The sequence below is a fragment of the Schistocerca americana genome, unplaced genomic scaffold (genome assembly GCF_021461395.2).
Source record: "Schistocerca americana isolate TAMUIC-IGC-003095 unplaced genomic scaffold, iqSchAmer2.1 HiC_scaffold_72, whole genome shotgun sequence".
Classification (NCBI taxonomy): domain Eukaryota; kingdom Metazoa; phylum Arthropoda; class Insecta; order Orthoptera; family Acrididae; genus Schistocerca; species Schistocerca americana.
Window position 1 is genome coordinate 990482 of NW_025726478.1, and position 18760 is coordinate 1009241.

The 18760-nt window shown below is 48.5% G+C and overlaps 1 protein-coding gene across 2 annotated transcripts in view; it reads left to right on the top strand.

Moving 5' to 3' along the window:
- LOC124589659 (serine/threonine-protein kinase NLK-like) overlaps positions 1 to 18760 on the top strand; it is a 443634-nt gene that overhangs the window by 236390 nt on the left and 188484 nt on the right. For both annotated transcript variants that reach the window (XR_006976165.1, XM_047131572.1), the window contains exon 2: positions 9860 to 9989. Coding sequence is in view for 1 of the 2 variants with exons in the window: in XM_047131572.1 (XP_046987528.1) it covers positions 9860 to 9989 (130 nt within the window). In the remaining variant the exon portion in view is untranslated. The remainder of the gene's footprint in view (positions 1 to 9859; positions 9990 to 18760) is intronic.

Here is an 18760-nt window from a genome sequence, read left to right on the forward strand (position 1 = left end):
TGAACTCAGTATCAAGGAGTGCTGTTTCTAAAAAAAAATTAGTTCTAAGAAAATTGGTTTATAAGTAAAGAAATGACAGCCGTTTATAAATAAGGAGTGAGTAATGAGGCGGCCTGTATAATGGTCGGCAACCTCTGCCTTTAAAGGAAAGCAGTGGGACGTAAATGTAGCTGCTCTGACCAACACTGGTCGCGTGACGACGACGCGAGATGTCACTCGTACAGTATAAAGTCAACGCGAAGTAGGCGGCGGGATGGGAACAGCTGCTCCTCTGTCCTCTTGGAGCAGGCCTCCACAAATTTCACCTGCCGCGTTTCTTACATTCTTTTCGAGTTACGGAATGTTTGCTTCAGTGTTAGTACAAACCGAACCCCGCCGCGTTCTTATTACAAATAGGAATGGTGAGAAGTATTAATAAAGTGCGTCGATAAAATAAAGTACGGTATTAAACACATTACCTGCAGCTAGAATTGTCTATCCCGAGGACCCATCACGTAAAAGCAGCGAGAGTCGATGTGCCAATTGCCACGGGAATTATGACCAGGTATTCACGTTGTGTTGCAGGAAACTCACTAAGAGTTCCACGGGCTGCAGCTTCAGTGAACGGGGCGGCATTAATGCAGATAAAACGAGAGACCACTTCGGAAGGTCTCGTACTAACCTGCTTCGGGCACGATTAGCCGTGCGGAAGACCGTACGGTTGGTGAAAATCACAGACAAAAAGAGAAGAGGATGAGGTGGAGTGATGGCATCACAGAAGTAATGGAATCTCACCTGAAAATTGTTCGGGCGGTAGTGCAGGGCGTAAGAAATAAGCGCACTTCGGTTGACGGCTCCGCGGGGAAAAGCCGTAGTTTTGGTCGTAGCTTTCGTACTTCTGGGACTAATTTTCCTAATACGTGCTCCGAAACTCTGTTTTTCGCCGACAATGTCGCACAAACGTCTGCATTCTACGATGAGACACCGTGTAAGTGGGTTTTTTCACTGCCTTAGGTGATGTAATTCGTATCTAATGCACCTAATTTTGAATTCAAGTTTCGAAATGCATATGTCACTTAGGCGATTAAGGGCTGTCTCCTGATTGTAACGGCATCCATACGTGTGACAGACAATTACGTAAGTATGACGACGCGTTTGGCGCCCAATTTTGTGTCCTGCTGCGCCGGCGTGATGACCAGGGTATGCGAGATGAACAAAACTGCAAAGGGTGCCTCTTAAGACGTCCGGATCGGCAAACCGAGCCACCGTCACAGAGAAATTGGGAAGATGTGCCCGTACAGAGAGAACGCGTGACGAAGGCCTAGGCACTAGCTACCATTTCAGCGGAGATGTCCGAGCAGGCTGCAGTAATAGGTCGTCGCGTGTAGTTGGTATGTACTTGTAGACAGCATATTTCAGCTTATCCCCCAGAAAAAAAAAAGTGTACAGGCGTCAAATCCGAGGAACGGGCCGGAAAGGTACAGATCCCCTGTGTCCAGTCCGACGACTTGGAAAGAATTCGTGAAGACATGCTGCAGTACTTCGTGCACCATGGACTGGACTGTCATGTTGATACCATAGGTTGCTCCTAATCTGCAGAGGAACGTCTTCTAGCTTCCGTCGAACATGGTCTGTAAGGAGGATGCGATACTTCTGAGCGTTCATTATTTCGTCTATGAAAAACGGGCGTATGAGATGATGGTTTACTGTCGTACACTCCATGGACGATGACCTTCCATCTGACGATGCCAACGAGGATTGTCAATAGACCAATAGAGCATATTTCGGCTGTTCGCCTGACCGTGATAAGTAAATCACCACCAAACAGTGTACGTCATACATGCATCTGGAGTATCCCATGTACACAAGTTAACACGATTCTCGTAATCACTTCCATGCAGCCCTCGTTAGAGAGAGAGAGAGAGAGAGAGAGAGAGAGAGACGTGATAGGGATAGATTGTGTGTCGATGGAGAATGCGTAGGACAGTTGCCTGTCTCATGTCACTTCATCGTGCTGTTACGCTGGAGCTAACGTGCGGATCAACTGCAGCAAGTACATTAATTTCCCTGTCTTCTGTGGTCAGCTGTTTCCTTCTGTTACTGTGACAGGGTGTTACACTAACACTGTCACATAACTAGTTGCAGACGCTGATAATTAACCGCCGTCATGATTGGCGTCTATTAGGACACACCGTACATCAACGATCTGTGTCCTTCCTACACTCTCAGTACGCCATCAGCGTGTCAGCTTTTTCGGCATTGGTCATTTTCGTCGTCCACTGACGACCTACCGCGTGGACTGTCACAATGCACTCAAGAAAACATAAGCACAGTATAAGCAAATATAACACCATGTCCCTCGCAGGTACGCAGGTTAAATGACAGAAACAAGGTGTGGGTGTGGGAACGTTTAAAAATATGATATCTGGTAAACGACTCGCACTGAAATCCTGCAACAAACCCTCTCACATTCTAATTCATCCTGCTTTTAGTTTGTTGTCAGTAGGCATAGTTCCATTTAAAAAGTGTATCTCTCCATAGAGAATATACTTTCTAAATATTATTACAGTCTGTTTATTGGCCAACAGTACTAGCCTCTGACTACCAATCGATTCTGTGGAAATCGTATATCAGTAGCAATTTCCATTTCTGCAATGTTTGCGGTGCAAAGTTTAGAAGATTCACGCTGTGTAATTTCCTTGATGGTTTCATAGTATACCAAAGAAGTGAATAACTAGTGGAAAAGAGTAACGCCAAAGAAGCGTTGCTAATCCTTGGCTGTGTACAATAATAGTTTTTGACAGGTTGACAAAGAGCTGGTTTTGTGGCGGAAAATGTAGACATAACGAGGAAGCTAAGCCGAGCCATCCTGTCCCAAGCAGCCAGCCAGTCCGACACGGACGAGTCGGCAGAGTACGTGCGCGACGTGGCGCGACCGCCGGCAGCTGTGCGGCTGGCCGCGTTCGCAGCTGCCCAGCTGCGGAACAGGTTCTCCACGTGGAGGGATCGGTCGTCACGGGAGACGCAAAATGGCGTGCGGTATCGGCAGAGGCGAAAGGACCGCAAGGCAACGCCGACAAGGAAGTGGCAGGCAGAGTCGCGAGCCAGCCAGCCTGCGGTATTGCCCGCGTGTGTCAGCCAGTACTCGGCGGTAGGACGTCGGGAGTCTCACATATCGATATTTAAAAACTATCGATACATACGTATAAATAATCGACCTACCGGCCAAAAAGATATCGGCTGCACGTTGTAAATATACAGCGTGTTCCTACATGAATATCGGGGTTTTAAAGCTTTATAATATTAATTACATTAAACTTACAGTTATAAATGATATGTCAAATGAAAGTGCAACTGAGACAGCTGTGTTTGGCACCAGTGCGCACAGCGAAGTACGCGATTGGTTGTACTTCACTGTACCCACGCGCTGGATAAGCCACAAGGGGCCCAATGACAGGGAGTGCTTTGTATAGCCTCCACGTTCACCGACCGTGCGATTTTTTTTTTTTATTTTATTTTATTTTTATTTTTTTTTCCTTTGGGGCTTCATCGAGGATCGTGTGTACGTGGCTCCGCTACCAGCAGACCTCCCTGAATTAAGAAACCGGATTGAAGCAGCTGTTGCTACAATCTCTGAAGACACACTTATCAACGTTTGGGAAGAACTCTGCTATAGACTTGATGTCTGCCGTGTGACAAATGGTGCCCACATTGAACATTTATAAGGTTCTTGGTAAAACTGTTTGAGTTGCTCTTTCATTTGACATATATTAAACTTACAGTTATAAATGATAATAAATATTATAAAGCGTTTATACCCCGATATTCATTTATAAACATCCTGTACTGCCAGTTTCGCAGCTATATATTTAAGTATTTGTTTATTATTAGATATTCTGTACAACAAGAAGCTAGGAGCCTGTTACTCCGCGAGAAGGGCACGTTCGTCATTATTTTCATATTGCTTAGACGAGGGAGAGGAAGAAAAAGCTTCGGTAAGTTTCCAGCTGTTCACTATTGAAAATTCGAAGGGTTATTGGAATTCTGCCAAAATTGCAACACAATTGGCAGTTTACTTTTGTACGAATTGTTTACTTTCCCTCAATCGAAGAAAAATCGTTATTTATTAGTATTGCCCACTTTTTTTTCACAAGTCTGATTGTGCTCCTTGTGTCGAAACTAAGTATAACTTGCACAAACTCACTTTGTAGTAGCTATTGCGACAGAATCCGGAAACAGGGTGTCTCATTAAAGAAGTATTTCGGCACCAGAGAGAGCGATAGCTTACGGAAAAGTCTTTGTTTGGGTTTGCAGTAAGGTAAGAGAAGAAATTTCATGTTTACTTTCGTAGTAGGAAATTATCTTTTCTCTAACTGTCGATAACTTTTAAAAAAATTACAGTTGCGGTTGAAAAAAGCTACAGCTTCTTCTATATCGCCGTAGATAAGAAAGTGCCGCGTTTTAACGATTTGGCAAAATACTCTCTTCCTCGCGTGCTATCATTCGCCAAAATGTCTTTTCGATATCTCGACCGGTTTAGGAGATACGAAGGATGTTACGAATATTTCATTCTAGCGCACGTACGGTCGGGAGTGAACGGCTACGTACGATTCATTTTCTCGAGATTGGAGACTGGTAGAGACCGCCTCCCAAGTCTCAAGAAAAATTCGAAATATTAGCTAAATTTCGTACACAGCAACGTACGGTGTAATATGTACCAAACTTAAAATCGTGGCGACCCCAATTTGTGATTGGAAACTTTTCGAATTTGGCACAGTCTCGTACGTAAATGTGAGTGCGACAGTAAGTACGGCCACTGACGCCGCCGGGATACGTCCGTGACGTGGGGCAGGTCTGCGCCGAGCCTGCGGGTGCGCAGTCGTGCGCCGGCTGCGGCCTTCCGCGGGCGGCCGGAGCGGCCTCAGCAGCGCAGCGCCACCTCTCCTCTCTGCAAGGTCTGCCAGAGTCCCGCGGCACGAGGCCGCCCTCTCAGGTTTCAGTACCGGCCGCGACTCGCGCTGTTCTCTTAGAAATTGTCACTCACTCTTCGTAAAACAGCAGCAGCCTAGAAATTTGCCGCATACTCGATTACAGTGTCTTTACAAAACTGCGTGGTTCTCGCCGGGTGGTCTTTTTTTTTTTTTTTACGCTCTTCATAAATTTTCGTTCTTCTGGGTCTGCAGTACCCAGCTCTCTACAACACTGCGTCGAATCGCAGTCTTCAGCTTCTGGTAATCGGTCGCCTTCACAAAGAAGTGTTCGCAGTTGTTTCTCAGAGGTCGACCAAAAATTGTTGTACGGAGGAAAGGTCCGCGGCTGGGCCCGCTTGAGTTCCCCTCTCGGTCCGGACTTGCCACCGACGTGACGCGGCCCTTCCTGCTGCACCGCTGCAGTATAGCTCCAGCAGGAGGGTGACTCAGTTGGGAGAATATCGAATAATAGAGCGAGCTGTCGGTGGAACCGGCTCCACGTGGTCTTGCGCTCTCCACGCTCTACAGCGGCGGTTGTAGACTTTATTTGCCTCGCCAACCTTACAAAATGGTTCAAATGGCTCTGAGCACAATGGGACATAACATCTATGGTCATCAGTCCCCTAGAACTTAGAACTACTTAAACCTAACTAACCTAAGGACAACACACAACACCCAGTCATCACGAGGTAGAGAAAATCCAAGACCGCGCCGGGAATCGAACCCGGACGCGGGAAGCGAGAACGCTACCGCACGACCACGAGCTGCGGACGCGAACCGTACAGTTTGTTCACAAAAGTGGACGCGCATAGAATTCCTACGTTAGCTCTACAGATACCAACATTTGCTTTGCTGACCGTATGCTAGTTATGTCGCTCTGTCTGTGATGTAAATAAATAAAAGGATTAATATCCGTGAACGTGTTGTAAGACAAAAACGAAAAATACGTGTCCACCCAGGAAAGACAGCAGGTTATAAAACTTGGAAAACTCAAACAAACTTACTCCTGACAAAGAGCGCACTCGTATGTATATAACGTCCGATATTACAGAAATAATTGCTATTCACTTCATACGAAACTTCCACAACCTTCTAGAAAAGCCCGAGCCGCACAGATACGCTGTGCTCAGACTCGGCTTTTATCAGCGTTTCCTGTATTTTAATCACCGAGGCGGTCTTCACATTTGTTGTTATTAAATCTTAACAAGAACGACACGTTTCCCTCAATCTTAAATGGGTCGTTGCCTTAAAACGACTTACTCTCAAAGCACACGAGTTACAACGCGATAATAACTCCATACGAAAATTGTTTAACCACCAATAGGAAATTCCCGTCATCTTATTCCTACAGATCGTACCGATAACGAGTGTAGCCGGCCGCGGTGACCGAGCGGTTCTAGGCGCTTCAGTCTGGAACCGCGTGACCGCTACGGTCACAGGTTCGAATCCTGCCTCGGGCATGGATGTGTGTGATGTCCCCAGGTTAGTTAGGTTTAAGTAGTTCTAAGTTCTACGGGACTGATGACCTCAGATGTCGAGTCCCATAGTGCTCAGAGCCACTTGAACCAATTGACGAGGAGTGTCGTGACATTCAACGTCCTCGTGCTTATGAACAGCGTACATTCACAGGGTGTAACGTATAACATAAAACCTATCCAATATAGGCTTTTGCCAAACGTGAAGAATACCGTCTCGGTTTCTGCTTGTGACGTAGGCAGCGTTCTTGCTTCCTATTGGTTCTACTACACGTGGCACTTTGCCGAAATATCGCACAACTTATTTTGTGTTTCACGTGACGAAACAGCTACTCGACCAAAAACAGCAGAAACTGACGTCACAGAGCACGCAGAGCCGCACGCCAGCGTTAACAACCTCGTCCCGTGTACGCGGCGTGAGCATCACGTCATCGACGGGAAGTCGATTCTCGGTGTCATTTACGCAGGGTTTATCGGGCGGTAAGTGACTGGCAGTGGAGGCCCCTTTCGGTCGGCTACTTTCGACGAGCGTTTTCGGCGCGAGGCTGCGGTTGTGTTTGCGGGCGAGGGTACATGGCGCACCGAACCGCCGTCCCTGCAGCGCCAGCGGCCACATCAGACGCGGCCAGTACTCGATCGACGCCGGCGCACAGGTGTAGTCGGCGAGAGAGAAGGGGTGGAGTCTGGACGGCGGTGGGCGGCTGTAGGGGTGGAACCCTTACAGCAGTGTCACACTAAACTGAAGAGTGTCATCGAATGTTTCAAACAGCTCCCTGAATGCGCTTCGGTGCGGAATTTCCGTCTTTGAGTAAAAAAACGCACAGATTGTAATTACCTTCCCAACAACATACTCGAGTCACTTGCGGTTCTCTGCTTTGTGTGATATAAATACATTACCCCAGGTTGACCATAGAGAACGAATTAATAGTAGTAATTTAGAGTAGCTCATGATTCTTGTTAAAGTCTTCTGAAAAAGAAATCCATCAGTCTCATTTATGTGTGAATAAGAGTTCAAAATACACCTACGTCTTTATAAATTGTTCACTATAATTTTATTCTGGAGTATGTTCCGGTTGCCTCATAGAAACGAAGCTTGTACACTTTTTATTTGTTCCTTGAATCACACACTTGTTACGTAATTTAATTTAAAAGTTACAAAGAAACTGTACGGCAGCAGTGTTACCAAAAAAAAAAAAAAAAAAAAAAAAAATTGCTTTGCAAACTTGAAAAATTCGAGATCTGCAGCTCTGATTAGATTTAAAATCTGAGGCTTATTTTCCTTCAAATTGACCAGGGCTAATTAAGGGTTCGTCCACCTCATTTTTGGAGTAGCTGTTTTAAATTTGTGGAATGGGATGGTAATATTGTACTGTCATCAGTTTTATACTAGCAGCATTATTATTATTTTCCGTGCAACAGGAAAATGAGTACTTGTCGGTGAAAGCTTCCAAATTCCTCGAAGATGGTGATCGGACGATGACTAGACCAAATCAGCGAGGGGCCGGGCCGTGGGTCACAGATCCGGAAAACTAGAACGTGTGCGCGACAAGCGATACGGGACGAGTGCAGTCCGGAGGGAGCACCGGCTGTGTGAGGCGGACCGGGCGGGCCCCCGCTGCGCTCGCGGCGCATCAGCAGCCGAGCACGTCGCGAGTGAGTCTGTGACGTCAGCCATCTGTACCGCGTACCGCGCGTGCAGTTCTACATTTCAGAGTACCTTGCGCACTGCTGGGGCGCGGACAGGCCGAGCTCATCTCTATTATACAAATGGATTTTCTACTTTCGTGTCTTGTTATTGTCTCATTTACTTTGTTTTCGTTTTTGCACTAGGTGTCGCTATTTTTCACACAAGTGTTGCGCAAGAGAGACGAAATACCTGAAAGCAAAAACGTACAGGGTGATCAAAAAGTCAGTATAAATTTGAAAACTTAATAAACCACGTAATAATGCAGATAGAGAGGTAAAAATTGAAGTACATTCTTGGAATGACATGGGGTTTTATTAGAACGAAAAAAAGTTCACAAAATGCCGGACAAATGGCGCTGGACAGCTAAACGCCAGTAACTGCTACCGTGACGGGTGAGAGGTACGCCGATATGTTACAGAATCGTATCATCCCCAGCCTGGCTGATAAACACATGCTGGAACGTACGACGTTTATGCAGGACGGCGCTCCACCCTATATTGCTAGACGCGTGAAAGATCTCTTGTACGCGTCGTTTGGTGGTGATCGTGTGCTCAGCCGCAGCTTTCGTCATGCTTGGCCTCCCAGGTCCCCAGACCGCAGTCCGTGCCATCATTGGCTTTGGGGTTACCTGAAGTCGCAAGTGTATCGTGATCGACCGACATCTCTAGGGATGCTGAAAGACAACATCCGACGCCAATGCCTCACCATAACTCCGGACATGCTTTACAGTGCTGTTCACAGCATTATTCCTCGACTACAGCTGTTGTTGAGGAATGATGGTGGACATATTGAGCATTTCCTGTAAAGAACATCATCTTTGCTTTGTCTTACTTTGTTATGCTAATTATTGCTATTCTGATCAGATGAAGCGCCATCTGTTGGACATTTTTTAACTTTTGTATTTTTTTTTTTGGTTCTAATAAAACCCCATGTCATTCCAAGCATGTGTGTCAATTTGCCCCCCGCTATCTACATTATACCGTAATTTATTCAGTTTTCGAATTTATACTGACTTTTTGATCACCCGGTATTTACGTTTCACAGAGAACAATCCCTCACTCTACAAGAACAAGAACGTAGACAGGTAAACGTGTTTTAACGAAAATTACTTCAGCAGTGAAAAAGCCATATTATTTCACGAGAAAAATGATTTCCATGTTATTTGGCACTTGACCAAAAAAAAAAAAAAACAAGGAGTAGAGAATAAAGTAAAAAGGAGCTATTTACTGCGTTCTACACATTGTTTTTGATGTCTTTTGCAAGTATAAATTTTCTCGGTCAAATAAATGTATATGTTTTGAAATGTATGGACGATATTTTAACCAATTCTCAGGGGTCACTCGACTTTTGACACGAACATCCATTATGAATTTTATTGCGGTCATTAATAAACTCTGTTACCACCGCTTGTCCTACGTTTTGGTACTGTATTCCGATTATTTTCGTAGTATAGTCCCTCATAACCTCATTCGTACAAACGCGCAGTAGACAGCATCTCTCCCGACACACGCAGTTTTGGCGCCGACGTGTAAACAAAAACTACCGCTCTAGAGAGATGAAACTCTGCACGGATTGGCTTTAGGGGTAGTTCTGGCAGGTGTGTGGCAGTGATTGGAACTTTACGAGGCGCTGTGAAGGCAGCGACTCCGTGAATGTGCGTGGGACATTGACGGCGACGACTCGCCAAATAGCGTGTCGGGTGGTTTGGTGGCGGCGCGTGCTAACCTGCCGACTGTGTTGGGTTGCAGGGCGGTGACGGACCCGAGGGACGGGCGGCGCGTCGCGCTCAAGAAGCTGCCCAACGTCTTCCAGTCGCTCGTCTCGTCCAAGCGCGTCTTCCGCGAGCTCAAGATGCTCTGCTTCTTCAAGCACGAGAACGTGAGTACCTGCTGCACAGCCCACAATAGCCACGTAAGCTGCACGCTCTGCAAATGAATGGCCGCATCTTCACTTGTTGCAGGAACATCACTCACACTGATTAGTAACAGGTAGCACGCACGAATGCACAACTGGAAGTGGCGCCTAAATGGCCATCTGCTGGTGGCAACGAACTGTTTAAGTAAATACCCAGAAAAGTTGTCGAAAACGAACATACCAATTACGGTGCAACTTCAGCAGATAGCATGCCGCAACACACCAACTGTGTAGAAAAAGGACGTGTGGTTAGTTGAGATTGTCATCCCAAGTGATGGCGGAATCGACGAGAAACAACTGAATAAACTTGCCAGATACCGTGATTTAAAAACCGAACTACAGTGACCATATCGTAGACCAGTGAAACTCGTGCCGTTGGTTCTTGGCACACTACAAGCAGCGCAAAAAGATTTTGTGGGGCACTTGAGAACCAGACGTACTAGAAATAATAATAATAATAATAATAATAATAATAAGACGGAAGGATTCATGATTGCAATACAGGATCAAACAATAAACACCAGATATTACAGCAAGCATATTATTAAAGATCCCAATACCACAGCAGATAAATGCAGACTTTGCAAACAACAAATAGTAGATCACATCACAAGCGGATGTACAATACTAGCAAATACAGAATACCTCAGAAGACATGACAATGTAGCAAAAATAATACATCAACAGCTTGCCTTGCAACATAAACTTATAAAACAACACGTTCCCACGTACAAGTATGCACCACAAAATGTCCTGGAGGAATACAAATTATACTGGAACAGAACCATTATAACAGATAAAACAACACCACGTAACAAACCTAACATCATACTCACCAATAAAAAGAAGAAACTAACACAACTAATCGAAATATCGATACCTAATACAACAAATATACAGAAGAAAACAGGAGAAAAATTGAAAAATACACCCAACTGGCGGAGGAAGTCAAGGACATGTGGCATCAGGATAAAGTTGACATTATACCAATTATACTATCAACTACAGGAATCACACCACAGAATATCCACCAGTACATCAACGCAATACAGCTACATCCAAACGTATATATACAACTACAGAAATCTGTAATTATTGATACATGTTCAGTTACCCGAAAGTTCCTAAACGCAATGTAACATATACCGTACAGTTAAAAGGAAGTCACGCTTGATCGAGGTCCGCGTCACTTCCCATTTTTAACCAGATATAACGTCTGGGTAAGGAAAGAAATAATAAGAGTAATGTTGACGGGGTAAACTGATCTGTTCTGGCTTAACAATCCACCATTCCTGGAAGTGAATGGCGCAGTGGTGATTGCTTGAACCAGTCGTTTGTACATTCGTTAATTTTGACCATCGCGGAGTAAACTTATCATTGCGAGCGCACTTCTTGCGAAAGCCTTAAGCGTATTCCGAATGCCCGTCATAACGTGTACGTAGCTTAGCAGTGACCGGTGTTTGAAATATGTGACCTGTTGTAAAGAGAGGTAAAATGAAGCACTCGCTCACGCAATCTGCAGTGCGCTCCCCCTGCGGGTTCGGGGGTTAGAATAGTCCCGCGGTGTTCCTGCCTGTCGTAAGAGGCGACTAAAAGGAGTCTCAAACTTTTTCGGCCTTATGTGATGGTCCCCTGTTGGGTTTGACCTCCATCTCTCAAAGTTTTTCCGAAGAGCGAGCCGATTGGGGAAGGGCGCCTTACTTGGTGCATTGTGTCCGTCTAGCGATCAGACCTTTCGCCAGCTTCTTCGTCGTTGCATTGCAGTCCTGCCCGCTCTCCATCTCTTGGGCATGGATACGTTCCTGAGCGCACTTTCCACCTTGCGCTGTGCAGTGTCGCTTTCTGCACTGACGGCGACCATGGACCACATGTCACCTAAGATCCAGCACGGTAGCCAGTCCGTTGTGGTTGGGCCGCCATGTACCCTGTTGGTTGTAGCCCCCTGACAACACAGGAATCGCTCTACTGATGCCTGCGCCGTTAACTCCCCACGTATGCCAAGGAGTAGATGCCCGTCTCCCTGGGGCATCAGGACTCCCGGCAATGGCCATCCTGCCAGGTGGCTATTGCTGCGGCAGGGTGGCGCCCGTGGGGAGGGCCCTTGGTCGGAGTAGGTGGCATCAGGGCGGATGACCCGCAACGAAGCGTGGTACATCATCTCTCGCTGACGGCCAGCCGCCAGCAGTCTCTAAGCGTTCTCGGGCTCGATTTAATGCTCAGAAGTACGATCCGAAAACGTTCCCCTCCCTGGCCACGCCGTGGGAGGAGCGTAAGTCTCAGGATGGCAGTAGCAGTTATTCGCCCCGATTCTTAGTTTGTACGAGAGCTGATGGGGAGTCTTTTCTCTCCACAAAGCCTCACTTCTTCGTCGAGCATTTAGAGGACAAGTTTGGGGAGGTGGAGGTCTTGTCCAAAATGTGCTCTGGGTCAGTACTGATACAAACGGCATCCTCCGCCCAGTCACGCAGGTTACTTGCTTGTGACAAGTTGGGGGATGTTAACGTTACCATTACACCACATAAGAGTTTAAATATGGTCCAGAGTGTTATTTTACATTTTCCATTATTTTCCACTTTTGCAGTCTGATGACGAGCTGCGCGCCAACTTAAGAGCGTAGAGGTGTTCATTTCGTCAGGCGCGTTCATCGGGGTCCGAGGGACAATCAGGTTGCTACCGATGCCTTCATCTTGGCCTTCGAGGGTGATACATTGCCGGAGAAGGTCAATTTGATGGTCTACCGTTGTGACGTCAAGCCCTGTATCCCTCCCCCGATGCGGTGCTTTAAGTGCTGGAAGTTCGGCCATATGTCTTCCCGCTGCACTTCCAGCCTCACATGTCGAGATTGCGGACGCCCATCACATCCCAATACTCCATGTGCCCCGCCTCCCATCTGTGTCAACTGCGGAGAGCATCATTCACCTTGCTCGCCAGACTGCAAAGTCTTTCAGATAGAGCGCAAAATCATGGAATATAAGACCCTGGACCGGCTGACCTATACTGAGGCCAAAAGGAAATATGACAGATTACATGCTGTGCAAATGACGTCTTCATACGCAGCTGCTACAACTACTGTGGTAGCCCCATCAGTTTCGAGACTTCCAGCCAGCTCGGTGAGCAGTACGACTCCTCCTGCCCCCTTGCCCGTGGGGGGCTCTACCCAACCGGTTGCTCCTGCACCACCTGCCTCAGGAGCAACATCCTCCCACCCATCGGGGACGTCCGTCCCCGCTTCTCAGCCAGAGAAGCGTCTCACTTCTTCGGCTGCTCTCGCCCGTAAGGGTTCCCTTGGGTCCCCCCCTTCCCAGGCTTCAACCAGCCGGAAGGATGACGGCCGCCAGTGGCGTAAGTCCCCACCAGTGGCTGGTCGTAGGGCTTCGCGATCCTCCTCCGTCCTGGAGACTGATTCGGTGAGGCCTTCCCAGCTGGTGAAACCCAAGGTTCAGCGAGAGAAGTCCAAGCGCAAGACCTCTAAGGCCAAAGAACTTGCGGTGGCACCGACCCCACCGCACCCTTCGAGCTATGCGTCTGAGGATGAGGTCGAGATTCTCGCGTCCGCTGAGGACCTTGATCTCGCCGGTCCCTCAGACGCCATGGATGTCACTCGCACGGGTACTGAATCGGTGGCAGTGAGTGAACAAGCGGCGTAAATTGCCTTCCCAGTCCCTTCACGCCTTTCTCAGCCATGGACAATATCATCCTCCAGTGGAACTGCAGCAGTTTCTTCCACCATCTAGCTGAACTCCGACAACTTATCAGCCTTCACCCTTTCTTCTGCGTTGCTCTTCAGGAAACTTGGTTTCCAGCGATGCAAACCCCCGCCCTCCATGGCTATCGGGGTTATTATAAGAACCGGCCTGCTTATGAAAGGGTGTCTGGTGGCGTCTGTGTCTATGTCCTTAACTCTCTTCGCAGCGAGTCTGTCCCTCTACAGACCCCTTTAGAGGCTGCCGCTGTTCGGGTGTGGATGCCACAGGCTGTTACAGTCTGCAGTCTTTACCTTCCACCGGATGGTGATGTCTCGCAGCATGTCCTGGCTGCGCTGATAGCCCAATTGCCGCCTCCTTTCTTCTGGGCGACTTCAACGCCCATAACCCTCTGTGGGGTGGGTCAGTGGCAACAGGTCGCGGCGCCACCATTGAGCATTTATTGGCACAGCTCGATCTTTCCATGTTAAATGACGGTGCCTTCACACACTTCAGTATGGCGCATGGCACATACTCCGCCATTGACCTTTCGATCTGCAGCCCTAGCCTCTTACCGTCTGTCCGATGGAGAGTGCATGACGACCTATGTGGTAGTGACCACTTTCCGATCTTTCTGTCACTGCCACAACGTCACTCTTCTGGGCGCCCTAGCAGATGGACTATGAATAAGGCTACTGGGACTTGTTTTCCTCCACTGCCGCTATTGAGCCTCTCTCTAGTGATGACATTGATGCGGTGGTTCAATCGGTCACCACCGTCATCGCTACTGCCGCAGAATCTTCAATTCCCCGTTCTTCTGGGTCCCCTCGGAGGAGGACTGTGCCTTGGTGGTCGCCTGAGATCGCTGAGGCGATTAAAGATCGCCGGCGTCACAAGCGACGTCCCTGCATTGAACACCTCATCACCTTCAAACGGCTGCGTGCGCGGGCCCGCCGCCTTATCCGCCAACGCAAGCAGGAGTGCTGGGAGCGGTATGTGTCCACCATTGGCCTCCATGTCTCTCCATCGCAGGTGTGGGCCAAAATCCTACGCCTCTATGGCTATCGGACCCGTGTCAGCGTCCCCTGCGCTCTCACTGAATGGAGCAGTTTGTCCAGACTCCGAAAAATTGCCAACAGCTTGGCTGAGGATTTTGCTCTGAGTTCCGCTTCTTCCAATTACCCACTGGCCTTCCGCTCCATTAAAGAGCGGATAGAACGTCGGAGCCTTCCTTTTCGAACCCACCATCCGGAATCCTACAATGTTCCATTCAGTGAGTGAGAATTTCACAGTGCCCTCGCCGCTTGTCCTGATACCACTCCTGGGCCAGATGGCATCCACTGTCAGATGCTGAAACACCTTTCAGTGGGCTGCCAGCGGCGGCTCCTCGACCTTTACAACCGTATTTGGGTCGAGGGTGAGTTTCCGTCGCAATGGCGGGAAAGTATTGTTATCCCCATTCTGAAACCAGGCAAGAACCCTTTGGAGGTGGACAGCTACCGTCCCATTAGCCTCACCAACGTTCTTTGCAAGTTGCTTGAACGGATGGTGAGCCGGCGGTTGAACTGGGTACTGGAGTCTCGGGGCCTTCTGGCTCCGTCTCAGGGTGGGTTCCGTAAAGGCCGCTCCGCCGCCGACAATCTGGTGAGCCTGGAGTCGGCCATCCGTACTGCCTTAGCCCTCCGTCAGCACCTGGTCGCTGTCTTTTTCGACATGCGGAAGGCGTACGATACGACATGGCGTCATCACATCCTTTCTACGCTTCATGGATGGGGTCTTCGGGGCCCTCTGCCGATCTTTATCCGCAATTTTCTGTCGTATCGTACCTTCCGCGTGCAAGTCGCGGCCTCCCATAGTTCCTCCCGATTCCAGGAGAACGGGGTACCACAGGGATCTGTCCTCAGTGTCTGCCTGTTTTTAAATGCCATAAACGGGCTCGCTGCAGCGGTGGGAAATTCTGTCTCCGCTTCCCTGTATATTGACGACTTCTGCCTTTACTACAGCTCTATTGGCATTGCAGCTGCTGAAAGTCGGCTACAGGGCGCTATCCGTAAGGCGCAGTCTTGGGCTGTCGCTCGTGGGTTTCAGTTTTCGGCAGCCAAGACCTGCGTTATGCATTTCTGCCGGCGACGCACTGTCCATCCTGAGCCGCGGCTTTATCTTTATGGCGAACTTCTTGCTGCGGTTGAGACGCATAGGTTTTTGGGTGTAGTTTTTGATGCCCGGTTGACTTGGCTGCCTCATATTCGGCAGCTTAAACAGATGTGTTGGCGGCATCTAAATGCTCTGCGATGCCTGAGCCACACCAGGTGGGGCGCCGACCGATCTACTCTCCTACGGCTCTACCAGGCGTTAATTCAGTCTCGTCTGGATTATGGGAGCCTGGCTTATGGCTCAGCATGCCCATCTGCGCTGCGGTTGCTGGACCCCATCCTACACAGCGGAATACGACTTGCCACTGGTGCTTTCCGTACCAGCCCAGTGGACAGCATCCTTGCGGAGGCAGGTGTCCCTCCATTGCGGTTAAGGCGCCAAAATTTACTGGCCGCTTATGCTGCCCATGTTTTTAGCTTGCCCGGGCATCCAAACTATCGTCTCCTGTTCCCGCAAACAGTCGTCCATCTGCCAGACCGTCGGCCCCGGTCAGGTTGTACGATCGCGGTCCGCATCAAAGAGCTTCTCTCCGGGCTTAGGGTTTTCACTGTTCCACCTCCTTTCAGGGCCACTTTGCGTACACCCCCATGGTGTGTTCCTCGCCCTTGCCTTCGGCTCGACTTGGCACAGGGCCCGAAGGACTCAGTCCCTCCCGAGGCCTTCCGCCGCCGCTTTTATTCCATCCTGGCCACGTATCAGGGCTCTGGCGTTGTTTACACTGCCGGTTCGATGGTTGCTGGTCGTGTCGGTTATGCGCTCTCTGGGGGACCATTTCGAACAACGTTCATTGCCGGCTGGCTGCAGCGTTTTCACTGCTGAGCTGGTCGCCATCTTTCGTGCCCTAGAGTATATCCGCTCCTGCTCAGGTGAGTCCTTCGTGATCCGTAGCGATTCCCTGGGCGGTTTACGAGCTCTCGACCAGTGTTTCCCTCGTTCTCGTCTGGTGATTGCTATCCAGGAGTCCCTGCATACTCTTGCCCGTTGCGGCCGCTCTGTGGTCTTTGTGTGGATCCCGGGCCATGTTGGGATACCTGGCAATGAAAATGTTGACCGCCTGGCGAAAGAGGCCACCAGTAAACCATCTCTGGAAATTGGCCTTCCGGCGACTGATTTGCGGGCAGTCTTACGCCGCGAAGTTCTGTCGGTTTGGGACACTGAATGGCGCAATCTGCCCACGCCAAACAAACTCCGTCCAATCAAGGTGACGACGACTGTATGGCGGTCGTCCCTTCGGGTCTCCCGCCAGGAGTCTGTTGTCCTCTGCCGGCTGCGCATTGGGCACACTCGGCTGACACACTGCCACTTATTGCGCCGTGAGGACCCACCTCTGTGTCGCTGCGGCTCCGTTTTATCTGTGGTCCATATTTTATTGGAGTGTCCGCTTTTAGCTGTGCTCAGGCAGTCGTTCGCACTGCCTGACACGCTCCCTGCCCTTTTAACAAATAACACTGCCATGGCTGGCTTAGTTTTGCGTTTTATTCGGGCAGGGGTTTTTTATCATTTAATCTGAGTGTTTGTGTTTTATTTTATTGTTTTGTGTTGATTCTGGCCTTTGGCCTACGGTTTTAAACTCCGTTTTTAATGTGTTCTCGGTGGTTGGCTTTTCCTCTCTTTTTTTTTTGGTCGGCCAACCACCGTCACACTCTGTGTGATTTTATTTAGTTTTGTCTGGTCCCTGTCTACGTTTCTTTTGTTCTGTGTCGTCTGTCTCCTATTCTGTTGAACGTTTTTTAGTCTCTGTGGGTATTTTTCGTATTTGGAAAAAGGGACCGATGACCGTCGCAGTGTGGTCCCTTGCATCCCCCAAAGCAACCAACCAACCAACCTGCAGTGCGCTTGTGTGACTTGAGAGCGTGGCACGTGGTTGCAGGTGGTACAAGGAACGCCTCTGAGCACCACTGTGTTGGCAGTAGCTGTGACTCGAGCATTTGTGTCGGGATCGTACATTTCTCCTCACACGTGTTAATCAATTCCAATACCTGCTGTTTTGACCTCCATAAATGTTGTTGATTGATTTAGTCTTTCCAGATGATTATAACACCTCGCTTCTACTTAAAGACAAATCATGATTCAGCCGTGGTCAACCTAGCGAGCCTTATAATTGCTGTCGTTCTCAACACGTTCTGTTACCAAGTCTTCCCACTCAGTCATAGGTTCACAAATATCTGGGTAGATGATAGCAAGCAGGTATTACCAATGCCCTTCAGGGACGAGTGATTTGGACTAATTGCTGCTAATAGGTGTCACATTGCTGGTCTTTACTGTTTGGTGTGACTGAACGTGATGTTATAGACCTCTTTCGTCAGATTATGATCTCGTTACTATCTGCACCAGTTAAAGAAAAGGCAGAGACTGTTGTAACGAGCTAAGGATAATTTCTTCTTCTTCTTCTTCTTCTTCTTCTTATTCTTATTATTATTTCATATACGCCAACTAAGGAACACGACATTCAACTATTCCGTTTGAAGTGGGCTTTGACGTTTGCCCAGTAGTTACGCTTTGACGTTTGCCCAGTAGTTACGCATCCTCAGGCTGTGTTGATCTTCCTCTCTGGTTTCCAGAGGGCACCAGTCTTCTTTCTTGGTAGTCTGTCCTGGCACTTCTGTCTAAACTTCTTCCTGAGTATTGTCTGGTCCTTCAAGTTTCATTCTGTTGTTCCCAGTTCCTGAAGATCTTTCTCCACTTCCATCAACCATGGTGGCTTGGTGGCTTTTGCCAGTAACAGAGAAGCTGGTTGGTCAATCTGTCACGATGCATATTGTAAACGTGTCCATAAAATGCTAGACGTCTTTTCCTAGCCACATCTGTAATTCTTTCACGGTGCTCGTAGAGCTCTCGGTTGGGTCGCCTTTTATAACTGTCGCCTTCCTTGACTGACCCCAGTTATCTTCTTCATTA